Source organism: Bombina bombina, chromosome 1 (genome assembly GCF_027579735.1).
Source record: "Bombina bombina isolate aBomBom1 chromosome 1, aBomBom1.pri, whole genome shotgun sequence".
NCBI lineage: Eukaryota > Metazoa > Chordata > Amphibia > Anura > Bombinatoridae > Bombina > Bombina bombina.
Genome location: NC_069499.1, coordinates 1,492,727,567 through 1,492,743,962, shown reverse-complemented (window position 1 = coordinate 1,492,743,962; position 16,396 = coordinate 1,492,727,567). Strand labels below are relative to the sequence as shown.

General features: G+C 38.8%; 1 protein-coding gene across 1 annotated transcript in view; it reads left to right on the top strand.

The window, feature by feature from the left end:
• The window catches only part of CRLF3 (cytokine receptor like factor 3), a 254,077-nt gene that overhangs the window by 155,176 nt on the left and 82,505 nt on the right, over positions 1 to 16,396 (top strand). The window contains exons 5-6 of the mRNA XM_053707409.1: positions 9,397 to 9,619; positions 10,521 to 10,653. Of these exons, the coding sequence (XP_053563384.1) occupies positions 9,397 to 9,619; positions 10,521 to 10,653 (356 nt within the window). The remainder of the gene's footprint in view (positions 1 to 9,396; positions 9,620 to 10,520; positions 10,654 to 16,396) is intronic.

The window sequence follows — 16,396 nt, the reverse complement described above, 5'->3', positions numbered from 1 at the left end:
TGCTCCCTCGACTGATTGCCAAAATCAAACAGGAGAGAGCATCGGTGATTCTGATAGCACCTGTGTGGCCACGCAGGACTTGGTATGCAGACCTAGTGGACATGTCATTCTTTCCACCATGGACTCTGCCTCTAAGACAGGACCTTCTGATACAAGGTCCTTTCAATCATCCAAATCTAATTTCTCTGAGACTGACTGCATGGAGATTGAACGCTTGATTCTATCAAAGCGTGGCTTCTCCGAGTCAGTCATTGATACTTTAATACAGGCACGAAAGCCTGCTACCAGGAAAATCTACCACAAGATATGGAGTAAATATCTTTATTGGTGTGAATCCATGACTTACTCATGGAGTAAAGTTAGGATTCCTAGAATATTGTCTTTTCTCCAAGAGGGCTTGGACAAAGGATTGTCAGCTAGTTCCTTAAAGGGACAGATTTCTGCTCTGTCTATTCTTTTGCACAAGCGTCTGGCAGAGGTTCCAGACGTCCAGGCATTTTGCCAGGCTTTGGTTAGATTTAAGCCTGTGTTTAAACCTGTTGCTCCCCCGTGGAGCTTAAACTTGGTTCTTAAGGTTCTTCAAGGAGTTCCGTTTGAACCCCTTCATTCCATTGATATTAAACTTTTATCTTGGAAAGTTCTGTTTTTGATGGCTATTTCCTCGGCTCGGAGAGTCTCTGAGCTATCTGCCTTACAATGTGATTCTCCCTATCTGATTTTTCATGCAGATAAGGTAGTTCTGCGTACCAAACCTGGGTTTTTACCTAAGGTGGTTTCTAACAAGAATATCAATCAAGAGATTGTTGTTCCATCGTTGTGCCCTAATCCTTCTTCAAAGAAGGAACGTCTTTTACATAATCTGGACGTAGTCCGTGCCTTGAAGTTTTACTTACAAGCTACTAAGGATTTTCGTCAAACATCTTTCCTGTTTGTGGTTTACTCTGGACAGAGGAGAGGTCAAAAAGCTTCGGCAACCTCTCTTTCCTTTTGGCTTCGGAGCGTAATAAGCCTAGCCTATGAGACTGCTGGACAGCAGCCCCCTGAAAGGATTACAGCTCATTCTACTAGAGTTGTGGCTTCCACCTGGGCCTTCAAAAATGAGGCCTCTGTTGAACAGATTTGCAAGGCTGCGACTTGGTCTTCACTTCACACTTTTTCAAAATTTTACAAATTTGATACTTTTGCTTCTTCAGAGGCTGTGTTTGGGAGAAAGGTTCTTCAGGCAGTGGTTCCTTCCGCTTAATCCTGCCTTGTCCCTCCCATCATCCGTGTACTTTAGCTTTGGTATTGGTATCCCACAAGTAATGGATGATCCGTGAACTGGATACACTTAACAAGAGAAAACATAATTTATGCTTACCTGATAAATGTATTTCTCTTGTAGTGTATCCAGTCCACGGCCCGCCCTGTCCTTTTAAGGCAGGTCTAAATTTTAATTAAACTACAGTCACCACTGCACCCTATGGTTTCTCCTTTCTCTGTTTGTTTTCGGTCGTATGACTGGATATGACAGTTAGGGGAGGAGCTATGTGGCAACTCTGCTGTGGGTGATCCTCTTGCAACTTCCTGTTGGGAAGGAGAATATCCCACAAGTAATGGATGATCGGTGGACTGGATACACTACAAGAGAAATAAATTTATCAGGTAAGCATAAATTATGTTTTTTTTTATTCCCCCCCCATGTAGTTGTATTTTGTGTTAAGTTACTCCGGCCAGACACCAGCAGAAGCCCTTAAAGGGCTTAGATAGGCCAGCTGATATGTTTCCACTTTTCCCAGTGTTCTCCCCACAAGCTATTTGATGGGAACCTACTGACAGATTAAATTTAAGCATAATTAGCAAATTAAATTTTTTTCAATGTGTTTTTGCACACATTGTAATTGAATGGTCTTATGTTAAATTATGCAATTAATTGGTACTTTGGATAGCTTAAAATAATGGTAAAGTTCAACTGGAAAGAAATATTATGACTCAATGTTAGAAATAAATGGTACTTTCGTTCAATGAGTTAAATTGAAAGATGCACTGGAACATTATTTTTTTTTTTTTAGGACATCATTCTATTACATTACCTTCCATCCGGCTGTCCGCCGCAAAAAAAAAAACTTTTTCTCCCCATGAGGTGACAATTCCACCTCTTAATCAATAGCCGAGCTAGCCATACAGCACAACACGGCTCTAAAGAGAGGGGCTGTTGGTTAAGATGTGGATTTGTCACCTCATGATAACGTGTTTTGGGAAGGTCAGCCGAATGGGAGTTAGGTAATAGAGTGATTTCCTAGGTAATATATCTTGAAGATACTGTTTATTTTTAACATAGAATACCAGATCTTTCTAGCTGATCTTTACCATCACTTTAAGTAATATTTAAAGTTAACAGTAAGTGTTATAATATTGCTGTCACTCTGCTACATCATAATGTCACCGGGCTGATATTTTCTGTGTAGAACACTGTATGTGTGTATGTGTGTATGTATGTATGTATATTTGTGAACTACAGGGAGTGCAGAATTATTAGGCAAATGAGTATTTTGACCACATCATCCTCTTTATGCATGTTGTCTTACTCCAAGCTGTATAGGCTCGAAAGCCTACTACCAATTAAGCATATTAGGTGATGTGCATCTCTGTAATGAGAAGGGGTGTGGTCTAATGACATCAACACCCTATATCAGGTGTGCATAATTATTAGGCAACTTCCTTTCCTTTGGCAAAATGGGTCAAAAGAAGGACTTGACAGGCTCAGAAAAGTCAAAAATAGTGAGATATCTTGCAGAGGGATGCAGCACTCTTAAAATTGCAAAGCTTCTGAAGCGTGATCATCGAACAATCAAGCGTTTCATTCAAAATAGTCAACAGGGTCGCAAGAAGCGTGTGGAAAAACCAAGGCGCAAAATAACTGCCCATGAACTGAGAAAAGTCAAGCGTGCAGCTGCCAAGATGCCACTTGCCACCAGTTTGGCCATATTTCAGAGCTGCAACATCACTGGAGTGCCCAAAAGCACAAGGTGTGCAATACTCAGAGACATGGCCAAGGTAAGAAAGGCTGAAAGACGACCACCACTGAACAAGACACACAAGCTGAAACGTCAAGACTGGGCCAAGAAATATCTCAAGACTGATTTTTCTAAGGTTTATGGACTGATGAAATGAGAGTGAATCTTGATGGGCCAGATGGATGGGCCCGTGGCTGGATTGGTAAAGGGCAGAGAGCTCCAGTCCGACTCAGACGCCAGCAAGGTGGAGGTGGAGTACTGGTTTGGGCTGGTATCATCAAAGATGAGCTTGTGGGGCCTTTTCGGGTTGAGGATGGAGTCAAGCTCAACTCCCAGTCCTACTGCCAGTTTCTGGAAGACACCTTCTTCAAGCAGTGGTACAGGAAGGAGTCTGCATCCTTCAAGAAAAACATGATTTTCATGCAGGACAATGCTCCATCACACGCGTCCAAGTACTCCACAGCGTGGCTGGCAAGAAAGGGTATAAAAGAAGAAAATCTAATGACATGGCCTCCTTGTTCACCTGATATGAACCCCATTGAGAACCTGTGGTCCATCATCAAATGTGAGATTTACAAGGAGGGAAAACAGTACACCTCTCTGAACAGTGTCTGGGAGGCTGTGGTTGCTGCTGCACGCAATGTTGATGGTGAACAGATCAAAACACTGACAGAATCCATGGATGACAGGCTTTTGAGTGTCCTTGCAAAGAAAGGTGGCTATATTGGTCACTGATTTGTTTTTGTTTTGTTTTTGAATGTCAGAAATGTATATTTGTGAATGTTGAGATGTTATATTGGTTTCACTGGTAAAAATAAATAATTGAAATGGGTATATATTTGTTTTTTGTTAAGTTGCCTAATAATTATGCACAGTAATAGTCACCTGCACACACAGATATCCCCCTAAAATAGCTATAACTAAAAACAAACTAAAAACTACTTCCAAAACTAATCAGCTTTGATATTAATGAGTTTTTTGGGTTCATTGAGAACATGGTTGTTGTTCAATAATAAAATGAATCCTCAAAAATACAACTTGCCTAATAATTCTGCACTCCCTGTATTGATATATTCACAGATTAAATGAAAAAGTCAGTGGTTTTTATAAACTGTCTCTCCGTTTTGGGGGGCCCTGAGTGCCACAAAAGTCTACTGCTTCCAAGATATTGTTCATTACCCCTTGTGTATGAAAGCACTTATTCACCCTTTGACGTCCCTTAGGGGTTAAGGCAGAAGAAAGTAAACCTCTAGCAATATGCCTTCTAAGGCATCAGAAAATTACTTAGTCCCTTTAGAGAAAATAGACTCATTCCACTGACAAACCCCTCAGAGTACTGAAAAATGCCAGAGGCCTGAAAAGGGATACAACTTGACTTTTTGTAGGCTAATTGGTGCAATATTTCAGTTGGCAACAGAAACTTGGAGTTATCCTTGAACAGCTTTAGCAAGAGGGCTTAGATAGGTCAGCCGATATGGTTCCACTTTTTTCCATATGCATCAGTTCCTGAAGCAAAATCTGGGCTAGTGTTGTGGAATCTTTATTAAACATAAACCAATGGCATTATTTATTACTACAGACTTTTGATCCCAGTATTGAACTGCTTAGCAGAATTGAAAGGGTGTAGGTGCTGTGTATTAAACTCAAATGCGAAGAAAAAAGAGACAGAGATAAGAGCCCCCTCTAAAGAATACACTATACAGGTGGCCTTCGTTTTACAACGGTTCAATTTACACAGTTTCAGAATAACAAACTTTTTTTCCAGTCATGTGACTGCTATTGAAAAGCATTGAGAAGCAGTGCATTTATTAAAATAGCCAGTAGGTGGAGCTGTCTGCTTGTGTTGCAGCAAAGCAAGCTGAAATTAATCAGTTTAACCAGACCTGAGCTATCGAGCAGATTTCAATGGAACAAGATCTTCCTGTCTATAAATCAGTCCAGATTGGAATGCATAGAAAGAACCGTTTGCAGAAAAATGCAAGTGAAGTCTTTTATTAATTTTATAATGCTGTTTAGCAAATGTAATTGTTCATTTAACTTAGTTTAATTATATATTCTGTGTTGTGTGATTATTTTATTAGGTTTATAATGCTGTTTAGCATTTAAAGTCTTCATTTCAAAGCTTTAAAAATAATGTATTAGGTGTTACTTATGACAATTTTGAGAGGGGCCTGGAACCTATCTCCCTCACTTCCCATTGACTTACATTATAAACTGGGTTTCACTTTACAACGGTTTCGATTTACAACCATTCCTTCTGGAACCTAACCCCGGTGTAAACTGAGGGCTACCTGTATAGCACTCTGGAGTCTGTGTGGTTTATTATAGAAATGAGATCATGAAAATCACAAAGTCAACTCTTTCATGGGGGTGCAAGCCATGGAAAACTAAATAAAACTTAACTTTTAATACATTTTAAAATTAGGAATTGGCAACTAATAAAAACACACTTAGGCAATTGATGTAGTCTCAATGTATCAGAGCCGCTAGCATTATCATGCATATATAGGTAAGCTCCAGCAAGAAGTTATATCACAAGTAATGTTCAGGATAATACCTTGATGTAAATAAAGTGAAGATCACATTAATTTAACTGGGTTTAATTCTATTTACAGGTTATGACCTATAAATAAATGTAAATCGGTTACTGAACAGCCTAATAACAATAAAACTCAGACTGGGGGTTATTAAGATAGCTGAACCAGAATACATTTTCTCTTATAGTTAGTGGAATAAGTGACATAAAGCTAATACTCGTTTAGTATGTAGTGTCTTCTGTCACCACGCGGGTCTTATGGTGTACTAAAACAAATAAGCAAGCAGAGCCTGTATTTGGCGCTTACAGTCCTGGAACGTTGTTAGTGATGTTTAGGAGTAAAGCCGATTTCTCCTTTGAGCTGGAAGTGGGAATGTTCACGCTGACTGCATGTGTTCTACAGGTCCCTCCTTCTGTGTACCAGAGTGAACAGACGCTGCCTGTGACGTATGATGGATTTCCGCCAATCGCATCAAAGAAGAGGAGTGCTGAAAAAACAAAGAACAGGAGACAGGCGCAGCCTGACTCAAGTGAGGTACGATTTATTGAACCGTAAGTGCGCTATGACAAATGGCTACTTACAAACGATAAAAACATATAAGGCAATGGTGGAAATCAAATTCCAAACTGAGGACTGCTGCAATGGTTCCACAATCCACAGGTATAGTCCAACCTTTAGTATCCACCTCAGCTGTAACTATTTATCCAAGTGTGGTAATATATGCTGGAAAACACCTTTACAGTGGTAGGAGTGGAAAGTTCAATGTGCAGGTAGTCATAAATCTCTACGTGTTTCGTCTGGAATCGCCCAGACTTTGTCAAGAGTGATTGCATTGAGTGCTCCAACCGGCTTTTAAAGGAGCCAATGCAAATAAAGTTCAAATGTCAGCCAATGAGGTGCCACATATGCTGATACCTGTATTTGCATACCTGCTACATTGAAAAACTATTTAGTTTTTAAATTCTAAAATAATTAATGAATTCTAAAATAATAATTCTGAATTCTAAAATAATTAATGTAATTAAGACATTAAAAACACTAAAAGGCAACCATTCAATCTATACATGCAGAATAAATACCAAATCTAAAAAGCAGGTCTAAAAAGCAAAATACTGCATTTTAGTGCCAACAACAACGTGCCTAAAACTGTTGTAAGGCTATATTGAAGTGCATAACAATCATAATAATTGATGCAATACAATATTGCATGTAAAAAGAGAGAACATTAAAAACAATTATTCAATTAGAAAATTAATACGTTATTAAAAAGAATAAAGAATTTGACAAAGGGTCTAATAAAAAAGGTCTAATAGAAAACACAGCTAATACTATCTAATGGAACAGCATATTCATAATAAAGCCATTCAGCCTAACTTCCAATCTTATGTGTGTAATCACTAATATAAGGAATACTAAGAAATCGAATGGCTTAAATGGCTTAAAAACACATAGTGTCCCTGAACATTTCAGATTATATCATAATTCTGACCCTAAGTGTTTGAAAATCCAAGTTATTGATTGGATACCTCCCAACAAATAACCCAATAGGCTACTAACATTAAGACACAGGGAATCTTTTTGGATTTACCAACTAGATGCCATGCATCCAGCAGGTCTCAATTTAGAACTAGATTTGCAGGCATTTATGTAGATTTCTTGATTGTTTTTATTTTTATTTTAACAACTATTTAGAATTCCTTACACTAGTACACATTCGATTTCTTAGTATTCCTTATATTAGTGATTACACACATAAGATTGGAAGTTAGGCTGAATGGCTTTATTATGAATATGCTGTTCCATTAGATAGTATTAGCTGTGTTTTCTATTAGACCTTTTTTATTAGACCCTTTGTCAAATTCTTTATTCTTTTTAATAACGTATTAATTTTCTAATTGAATCATTGTTTTTAATGTTCTCTCTTTTTACATGCAATATTGTATTGCATCAATTATTATGATTGTTATGCACTTCAATATAGCCTTACAACAGTTTTAGGCACGTTGTTGTTAGCACTAAAATGCAGTATTTTGCTTTTTAGACCTGCTTTTTAGATTTTGTATTTATTCTGCATGTATAGATTGAATGGTTGCCTTTTAGTGTTTTTAATGTCTTAATTACATTAATTATTTTAGAATTCAGCACATTTAGTTTTTCAATGTAGCTTTGTAATATTAACAGGTATGCAACTACAGGTATCAGCATATGTGGCACCTCATTGGCTGACATTTGAACTTTATTTGCATTGGCTCCTTTAAAAGCCGGTTGGAGCACTCAATGCAATCACTCTTGACAAAGTCTGGGCGATCCCAGACGAAACGCGTAGAGATTTATGACTACCTGCACATTGAACTTTCCACTCCTACCACTGTAAAGGTGTTTTCCAGCATATATTACTACACTTGGTTAAATAGTTACGGCTGAGGTGGATACTAAAGGTTGGACTATACCCGTGGATTGTGGAACCATTGCAGCAGTCCTCAGTTTGGAATTTGATTTCCACCATTGCCTTATATGTTTTTATCGTTTGTAAGTAGCCATTTGTCATAGCGCACTTACTGTTCAATAAATCGTACCTCACTTGAGTCAGGCTGCGCCTGTCCTGTTCTTTGTTTTATGGTGTACTAAGCCTATCGTAAAATAGGGTGAATAGATGTGACAGAGTTGTAATCGTTCTCTCCTGTGGTAAATTATTTCTACACCAAGTAAAAAATATAGCTAGCCGCTTCGCTGTGATATTTTAAAAAATGTGCAAGATCTAATGGGGTAAAGCTGCAGCGGTTGAGCGTAAGGTTAGGTAGTGTAGCAGAATGGTAAGTAACAGGTTAATTCCTACATAGACAGTAGCTGATCTATACTTAATAAAAGCAACTAAGCGTTACAATGTTATTGCTACAAAGTTATCCTGTCAGTAACAATTGGAGAGTGAAATAATAGCGGGTGAAATATGAGTGTTACCTCTGTACTGTGTACAATGGAAACACAAGTTGGATATAATCTGTCCAGACCATTACGTTACAAAAATATAGCTACACTATATGGCTTACATTTAGCAATTCCTACTGTAGTCTTTATAAGGCAATTAAAAAACAGGCGCTCCTAAGACTCCTCTCACAGTCCCTAACATGTTTTGCCGTTTCTGGCTTTTTCAAAGGGTCCAAAATGTATTCTGGTTCAGCTATCTTAATAACCCCCAGTCTGAGTTTTATTGTTATTAGGCTGTTCCGTAACCGATTTACAATTATTTATAGGTCATAACCTGTAAATTGAATTAAACACTGTGGAATCAATGTGACCTTCACTTTATTTACCTCAAGGTATTATCCTGAACATTACTTGTGATATAACTTCTTGCTGGAGCTTACCTATATATGCATGATAATGCTAGCGGCTCTGATACATTGAGACTACATACATTACCTAAGTGTGTTTTTATTGGTTGCCAGTTCCTAATTTTAAAATGTATTTAATTTATTAATTAATTTAATGTATTTATTTACTTTTCCATGGCTTTCACCCCATGAAAGAGTTGACTCCAGAGTACTATATAGTGTATTCTTTAGAGGGGGCTCTTATCTCTCTCTTTTTTCTTCGCAGTTATGGAATCTTGTGGAGAGGCTGCATTGAAATCAACTATCACTCAATAATGCTGTATTATGTATCATTTTGGCAATGTCATCTCTGATACTTTGCAAGCCACCACAGGCTCTCTCAGCAGGTGCTGTTTAAATGTGGGGGCACAGGGCACATCTACATACACAGGGAAAAGCTTCCTGAAACAATAATATCAAAAATGCTTTGAGTAAATCTATTGCAAAAGTGAGGAAAAAATCTCTTTGTTTATATTATAAATTCTCTTTTAGGTTGATGATGACTTTGTGGCCCAGGATTACAGATTACAGTACCGCAAGAACTTGTCAGGCCACTTTGAAGATGTATACGTGGGGCCAGAGTCAGAATTCTTAGTACTACACATTGATCCCAAAGTGGATTACCAGTTCCAAGTTTGTGCCAGGGGAGATGGGAGACAGGAGTGGAGTCCATGGAGCATCCCTCAAATGGGAAGTTCTGGCCTTGTCCCACATGGTAAGTTCATTCTTTGTTTCCAATAAATTTTTACCTCAAGTGCTATTTATGTTATAGTGATATCATAAATATGTTATTATATTAAGCATCTGTCTTCTGTGTTCTTGAAGAAGATAGAAATCTCCCAGAAGTCTTCAGGGTACCCTCTCGTCACCCTTGTATATTATTTTCCTGCTGCTTTGGTATTATGTAGTGTGGAGCTTCATCATTGCTCCAGTCTGATCAAATATGATCTTTTTTATCATATGAAGAAAGAAGCCTAGCTTGGTACAAAACAGCATTGTGATGGTTTGTTTCTGATTCTCTATTGCCTGGCTCTAGTCACCACATAACTTATTTTATGGCTGTATTTATCCTTTTTGAGCACTGTCTTACAGACTTATGGCTGGTTTGTTGCCACAGGATTTATAAACTGTAGCTTACTCTCAGGGGTCCAGCTTTTGGTAGCTGTCAAATTTAGACTGTATACCGACGCAGAAGTAGGGAATGCTTGAGTGAGGGGTATTACAGCTAGGTTGATCTTTTCCTGCAATGTTAGTCTACTCTTTGATTTACAATTGGTCTAGGGTTTTTCTAGATACATCTTATGAATACTCAAGTTATTTTGCTCGTTTCATGGGCATGTTTTGGAATGCTTTACCCATATCTGATCAGTCTGCTGTTTCATTTCCTATGTTTATTTTTAAGTTCGCTCAATTTTAAACATATTGGTCTGTTACCATTTCTAGTGAGGCCGTTGTGAGAATGCACCGCCCTTTCTCTAAATAAGTTTCCTCCTTTGTCATGTTTGTTGTGACTAGGCAGACTGTAAGTTCTGTGCCTCCATATATAGCGTTATCTAAATAAAGTTTAGTTCCTACTGCAGATGTAATGGTTATTAACTGGACTTATCTCATTGCAGAGTGGAGTACTGGGTTTGAAGGATACAGCCTAAGCAGCAGAAGAAACATTGTGTTACGGAATGATTCGATTTTTGAGGGGGTTCTTTACTCTAAAGGTCCTACTTACTTTTCGGGGCAGACTTTAACCTTCAGGTGAATAAGCACTTTATATAACCTTGGAAGGAGAATGTGATTTGATGAGACCCATAAGATTATGAAAAAAATATATCAGATTTAAGGGGATTTTAAAAGTGCATTTCTTACTGAGGGTTGGATTACAAGTGGCACACTATTGAAATATCACTCCCACATTCACTTGCGCTCATATCACAAATTGAAGATAAACTAAATTTGCGCTCGTCGGGTTGGCGTGACTGAAATCCTTGTGTAAAGGGTTAGGGCTAAATTAAAAGGTGCCTAATGAAAATTATTCATTTAAATATTTAAAAAAAATAATTATAAGAGTTAATAGGTATAAGGTATATTACAAGGTATTTGAATGGAAAGGGCAGTAATCTGTGTGTATGTATCTATATCTATCTATCTATCTATCTATCTATCTATCTATATATATATATATATATATATATATATATATATATATATATATATATATATATATACATACACACACACGTCTAATTCTGTGTATTATTATTATCATTTATTTGTATAGCGCCGCCAAATTCCGTAGCGCTGGATGTGTATATATACAAATGTATATATGTATATGTTTATATGTGTAATAATGAATATACATATGTATATATAGTTTGGAGCACTTTCCACTCATTTGTAATAAATTGTTATATTTAATACTTTTTATTGTGTATGTATTGTAAATATTTCACATTCTAATATATAACATTTTCTTCTGTGTGAAGAACATTGGAATGTAAAATATTCATAACTACCTTCGGGTTAGCGCATTTGGTCTGACACAGTGTCAGGTGTGTGAGCTCCATTGAAGTCTATGGAGAGAAGTTAACACGGTAGCGATATTAGAAGTCCTCAAGTCCCAACCCGCATACATTAAAAGTTTACTCCCTGCGTTGTTTGTGCGCAAGTGCTAAATAGCGCACCACTTGTATCTGGCCCTGAATATGTAAAGGAAAAATTATATTGTGTTTTCCAGCTGAGAAGATAAGGAATTTATGTTGACTCCAGCCACAATACAGGTTAAAGAGACGATAAAGCATAACATTGTAAACAACTTTCCAGTTTCCTGCTATTATCAAATCTGCTTCATTCCTTTGTTGAAAGAGCATCAGTGCACTATTGTGAGCTAGCTCAACACATAAGGTGAGTCAATGACTCTCCTTATCCGCAGCTACCTCTCAGTAGTGCATTGCTGTTCATGAGTTTTCCTAGCTATGCTTTTTAACAATGGATACCAAGAGAAAGAAAAACATTAGATTATAGAAGTAAATTAGAATGTTGATTAAAAGTGTGTTTTAAATCATTAAAGAAAAAAATTGTTTTATGTCCATTTTAAATATTCATACTAAATTACTAATAGTTCTTCTTGCTTAGGACCACCTCTTCTACTGCATATTATATTGTTAGTTTCCATCTAAAGGGGAGGAGAGTCCACTGCTTCATTCATTACTGTTGGGAATTAAGAACCTGGCCACCAGGAGGAGGCAAAGACACCCCAGCCAAAGGCTTAAATACCTCCCCGACTAACCTCATCTCCCAGTCATTCTTTGCCTTTCATCACAGGAGGCTGGCAGAGGAGTGCCGGAGTTTCAGAGTAGTCTCTTATGGAGGGTAGTACTCGCATTGGGACTGGAGTTTTAAGTAGTCCTGTCAGCCTCTCAGTGAGAGCCTGGGTGAAAGTTAAGATTCCGGTGATGCAGGGAGAGTCTTTCTTTCTAATGACACAATGAGTCCACAGATCATCTAATTACTATTGGGAATATCACTCCTGCCCAGCAGGAGGATGCAAAGAGCACCCCAGCAAAGCTGTTAAATATCACATCCCTTCCCTCCAACCCCAGTCATTCTCTTTGCCTATGTTAGAGCAAGGAAGTGGTAAAGTTAGGTGTTAGGAAAAGATTCTTCAAGCAAGATTTCTCTTGTAAGATGTATCCAGTCCACGGATTCATCCATTACTTGTGGGATATTCTGCTTCCCAACAGGAAGCTGCAAGAGGATCACCCACAGCAGAGCTGTCTATATAGCTCCTCCCCTAACTGCCACCTCCAGTCATTCTCTTGCAGCTCTCGACAAGGGAAGTAGCTAGAGAGATGTGGTGAATTAATGTAGTTTATCTTCAATCAAAAGTTTGTTATTTTTAAACGGTGCCGGCGTTGTACTGTTTTTTTACCTCAGGCAGAAATTAGAAGAAGAATTTGCCTGAGGTTTTTGATGATCTTAGCAGGTTGTAACTAAGGTCCACTGCTGTTCTCACACATAACTGAAGAGTATTGGGAAACTTCAGCTGGGAAAACGGCCTGCAGAATTAACTGCCCTGAGGTATGTTCAGTATATTTCTCCTGTTAAGTGTGGTCAGTCCACGGGTCATCATTACTTCTGGGATATTAACTCCTCCCCAACAGGAAGTGCAAGAGGATTCACCCAGCAGAGCTGCTATATAGCCCCTCCCCTCTACGTCACACCCAGTCATTCTCTTGCACCCAACGAATAGATAGGATGTGTGAGAGGACTGTGGTGATTATACTTAGTTTCATACCTTCAATCAAAAGTTTGTTGTTTTATAATAGCACCGGAGTGTGTTATTCCTTCTCTGGTAGAATTTGAAGAAGAATCTACCTGAGTTTTTTCTATGATTTTAGCCGGCGTAGTTAAGATCATATTGCTGTTTCTCGGCCATCTGAGGAGAGGTAAACTTCAGATCAGGGGACAGCTTGCAGATTAATCTGCAAAGAGGTATGTAGCAGCTTATTATTTTCTGACAATGGAATTGATGAGAAAATTCTGCCATACCGATATAATGTAAACTCAGCCTTAAATGCAGTAGCAGCAACTGGTATCAGACTGTCATGTATGTATATTTTACACTTCAGTATTCTGGGGAATGGCACTTCACTGGAATTATACTGTATGCATAAGACTTTAGCCTAATTTGCAGGGACTAGCAACAGGCTTTTTAATAACACTTAATTTATTTAATGTTAAACGTTTTTTGCTGGCATGTAAAATCGTTTAATTTTCTGAGGTACTGGGTGAAAAAATGTTTTGGGCACTATTTTTTTCCACTTGGCAGTCGTTTTATTTAATTTAAGACAGTTTACTGATCTCTCTCACTGTTGTGTGTGAGGGGGAGGGGCCTTTTTTGGCGCTTTTGCTACGCATCAAAAAATTCAGTCAGAAGTTTATTGTCTTCCCTGCATGATCCGGTTCATCTCTACAGAACTCAGGGGTCTTCAAAACTTATTTTGAGGGAGGTAATCACTCACAGCAGAGCTGTGAGATTGTAGTTGACTGTGATAAAAAACGTTTATTTCTGTTTTTTTTTTTTTCTGCTATCAGGGTTTGTTATCCTTTGCTAATGGGAGCAATCCTTTGCTAAAATTGTGTTTTTACAAAGATTTGATGCTATAACTTCTCAGTTTATTAATTTTCAACTGTCATAACTTTTTCTGTGCTTCTTATAGGCACAGTACGTTTTCATATTATAGTAAATTACTTGAAAAGTATTTCCAAGTTGCTAGTTTATTTGATAGTGTGTTAAACATGTCTGATTCAGAGGAAGATATCTGTGCTATATGTGCTAAAGCCAAAGTGGAGCCCAATAGAAATTTATGTACTAACTGCATTGATGCTACTTTAAATAAAAGTCAATCTGTACAAATTGAACATATTTCACCAAACAACGAGGGGAGAGTTATGCCGACTAACTCGCCTCACGTGTCAGTACCTGCATCTCCCGCTCGGGAGGTGCGTGATATTGTAGCGCCGAGTACATCTGGGCGGCCATTACAAATCACATTGCAGGTTATGGCTACTGTTATGACTGAAGTTTTGGCTAAATTACCAGAACTAAGAGGTAAGCGTGATCACTCTGGGGTGAGAACAGAGTGCGCTGATAATATTAGGGCCATGTCAGACACTGCGTCACAATTTGCAGAACATGAGGACGGAGAGCTTCATTCTGCGGGTGACGGTTCTGATCCAAACAAACTGGATTCAGACATTTAAAATTTTAAATTTAAGCTGGAAAACCTCCGTGTATTACTAGGGGAGTTGTTAGCGGCTCTGAATGATTGTAACACAGTTGCAATACCATAGAAAATGTGTAGGTTGGATAAATATTTTGCGGTACCGTCGAGTACTGACGTTTTTCCTATACCTAAGAGACTTACTGAAATTGTTACTAAGGAGTGGGATAGACCCGGTGTGCCGTTCTCACCCCCTCCTATATTTAGAAAGATGTTTCCAATAGACGCCACCACACGGGACTTATGGCAAACGGTCCCTAAGGTGGAGGGAGCAGTTTCTACTTTAGCTAAGCGTACCACTATCCCGGTGGAGGATAGCTGTGCCTTTTCAGATCCAATGGATAAAAAGTTAGAGGGTTACCTTAAGAAAATGTTTGTTCAACAAGGTTTTATATTGCAACCTCTTGCATGCATTGCGCCTGTCACGGCTGCAGCAGCATTTTGGTTTGAGTCTCTGGAAGAGACACTTGAATCAGCTCCTTTAGATGAGATTACACACAAGCTTAAAGCCCTTAAGTTAGCTAACTCATTTATTTCGGATGCCGTAGTACATTTAACTAAACTTACGGCTAAGAATTCCGGATTCGCCATTCAGGCGCGCAGAGCACTGTGGCTAAAATCCTGGTCAGCTGACGTTACTTCTAAATCTAAATTGCTTAATATACCTTTCAAAGGGCAGACCTTATTCGGGCCCGGGTTGAAAGAAATTATCGCTGACATTACAGGAGGTAAAGGCCCTGCCTCAAGACAGAGCCAAACCTAAGGCTAGACAGTCTAATTTTCGTTCCTTTCGTAATTTCAAAGCAGGAGCAGCATCAACTTCCTCTGCACCAAAACAGGAAGGAGCTGTTGCTCGCTACAGACAAGGCTGGAGACCTAACCAGTCCTGGAACAAGGGCAAGCAGGCCAGGAAACCTGCTGCTGCCCCTAAGACAGCATGAATTGAGGGCCCCCGATCCGGGAACGGATCTAGTGGGGGGCAGACTTTCTCTCTTCGCCCAGGCTTGGGCAAGAGATGTCCAGGATCCCTGGGCGTTAGAGATCATATCTCAGGGATACCTTCTGGACTTCAAATCCTCTCCCCCAAAAGGGAGATTTCATCTGTCAAGGTTGTCAACAAACCAAATAAAGAAAGAGGCGTTTCTACGCTGTGTACAAGATCTTTTACTAATGGGAGTGATCCATCAGGTTCCGCGGTCGGAACAAGGACAAGGGTTTTACTCAAATCTGTTTGTGGTTCCCAAAAAAGAGGGAACTTTCAGGCCAATTCTGGATTTAAAAATCCTAAACAAATTCCTAAGAGTTCCATCGTTCAAGATGGAAACTATTCGGACAATCTTACCCATGATCCAAAAGGGTCAGTACATGACCACAGTGGATTTAAAGGATGCTTACCTTCACATACCGATTCACAAAGATCATTACCGGTATCTAAGGTTTGCCTTCCTAGACAGGCATTACCAGTTTGTAGCTCTTCCATTCGGATTGGCTACGGCTCCAAGAATCTTCACGAAGGTTCTGGGTGCTCTTCTGGCGGTACTAAGACCGCGAGGAATTTCGGTAGCTCCGTACCTAGACGACATTCTGATACAAGCTTCAAGCTTTCAAACTGCCAAGTCTCATACAGAGTTAGTACTGGCATTTCTAAGGTCGCATGGATGGAAGGTGAACGAAAAGAAGAATTCACAAGAATTCCCTTCTTGGGGACTCTT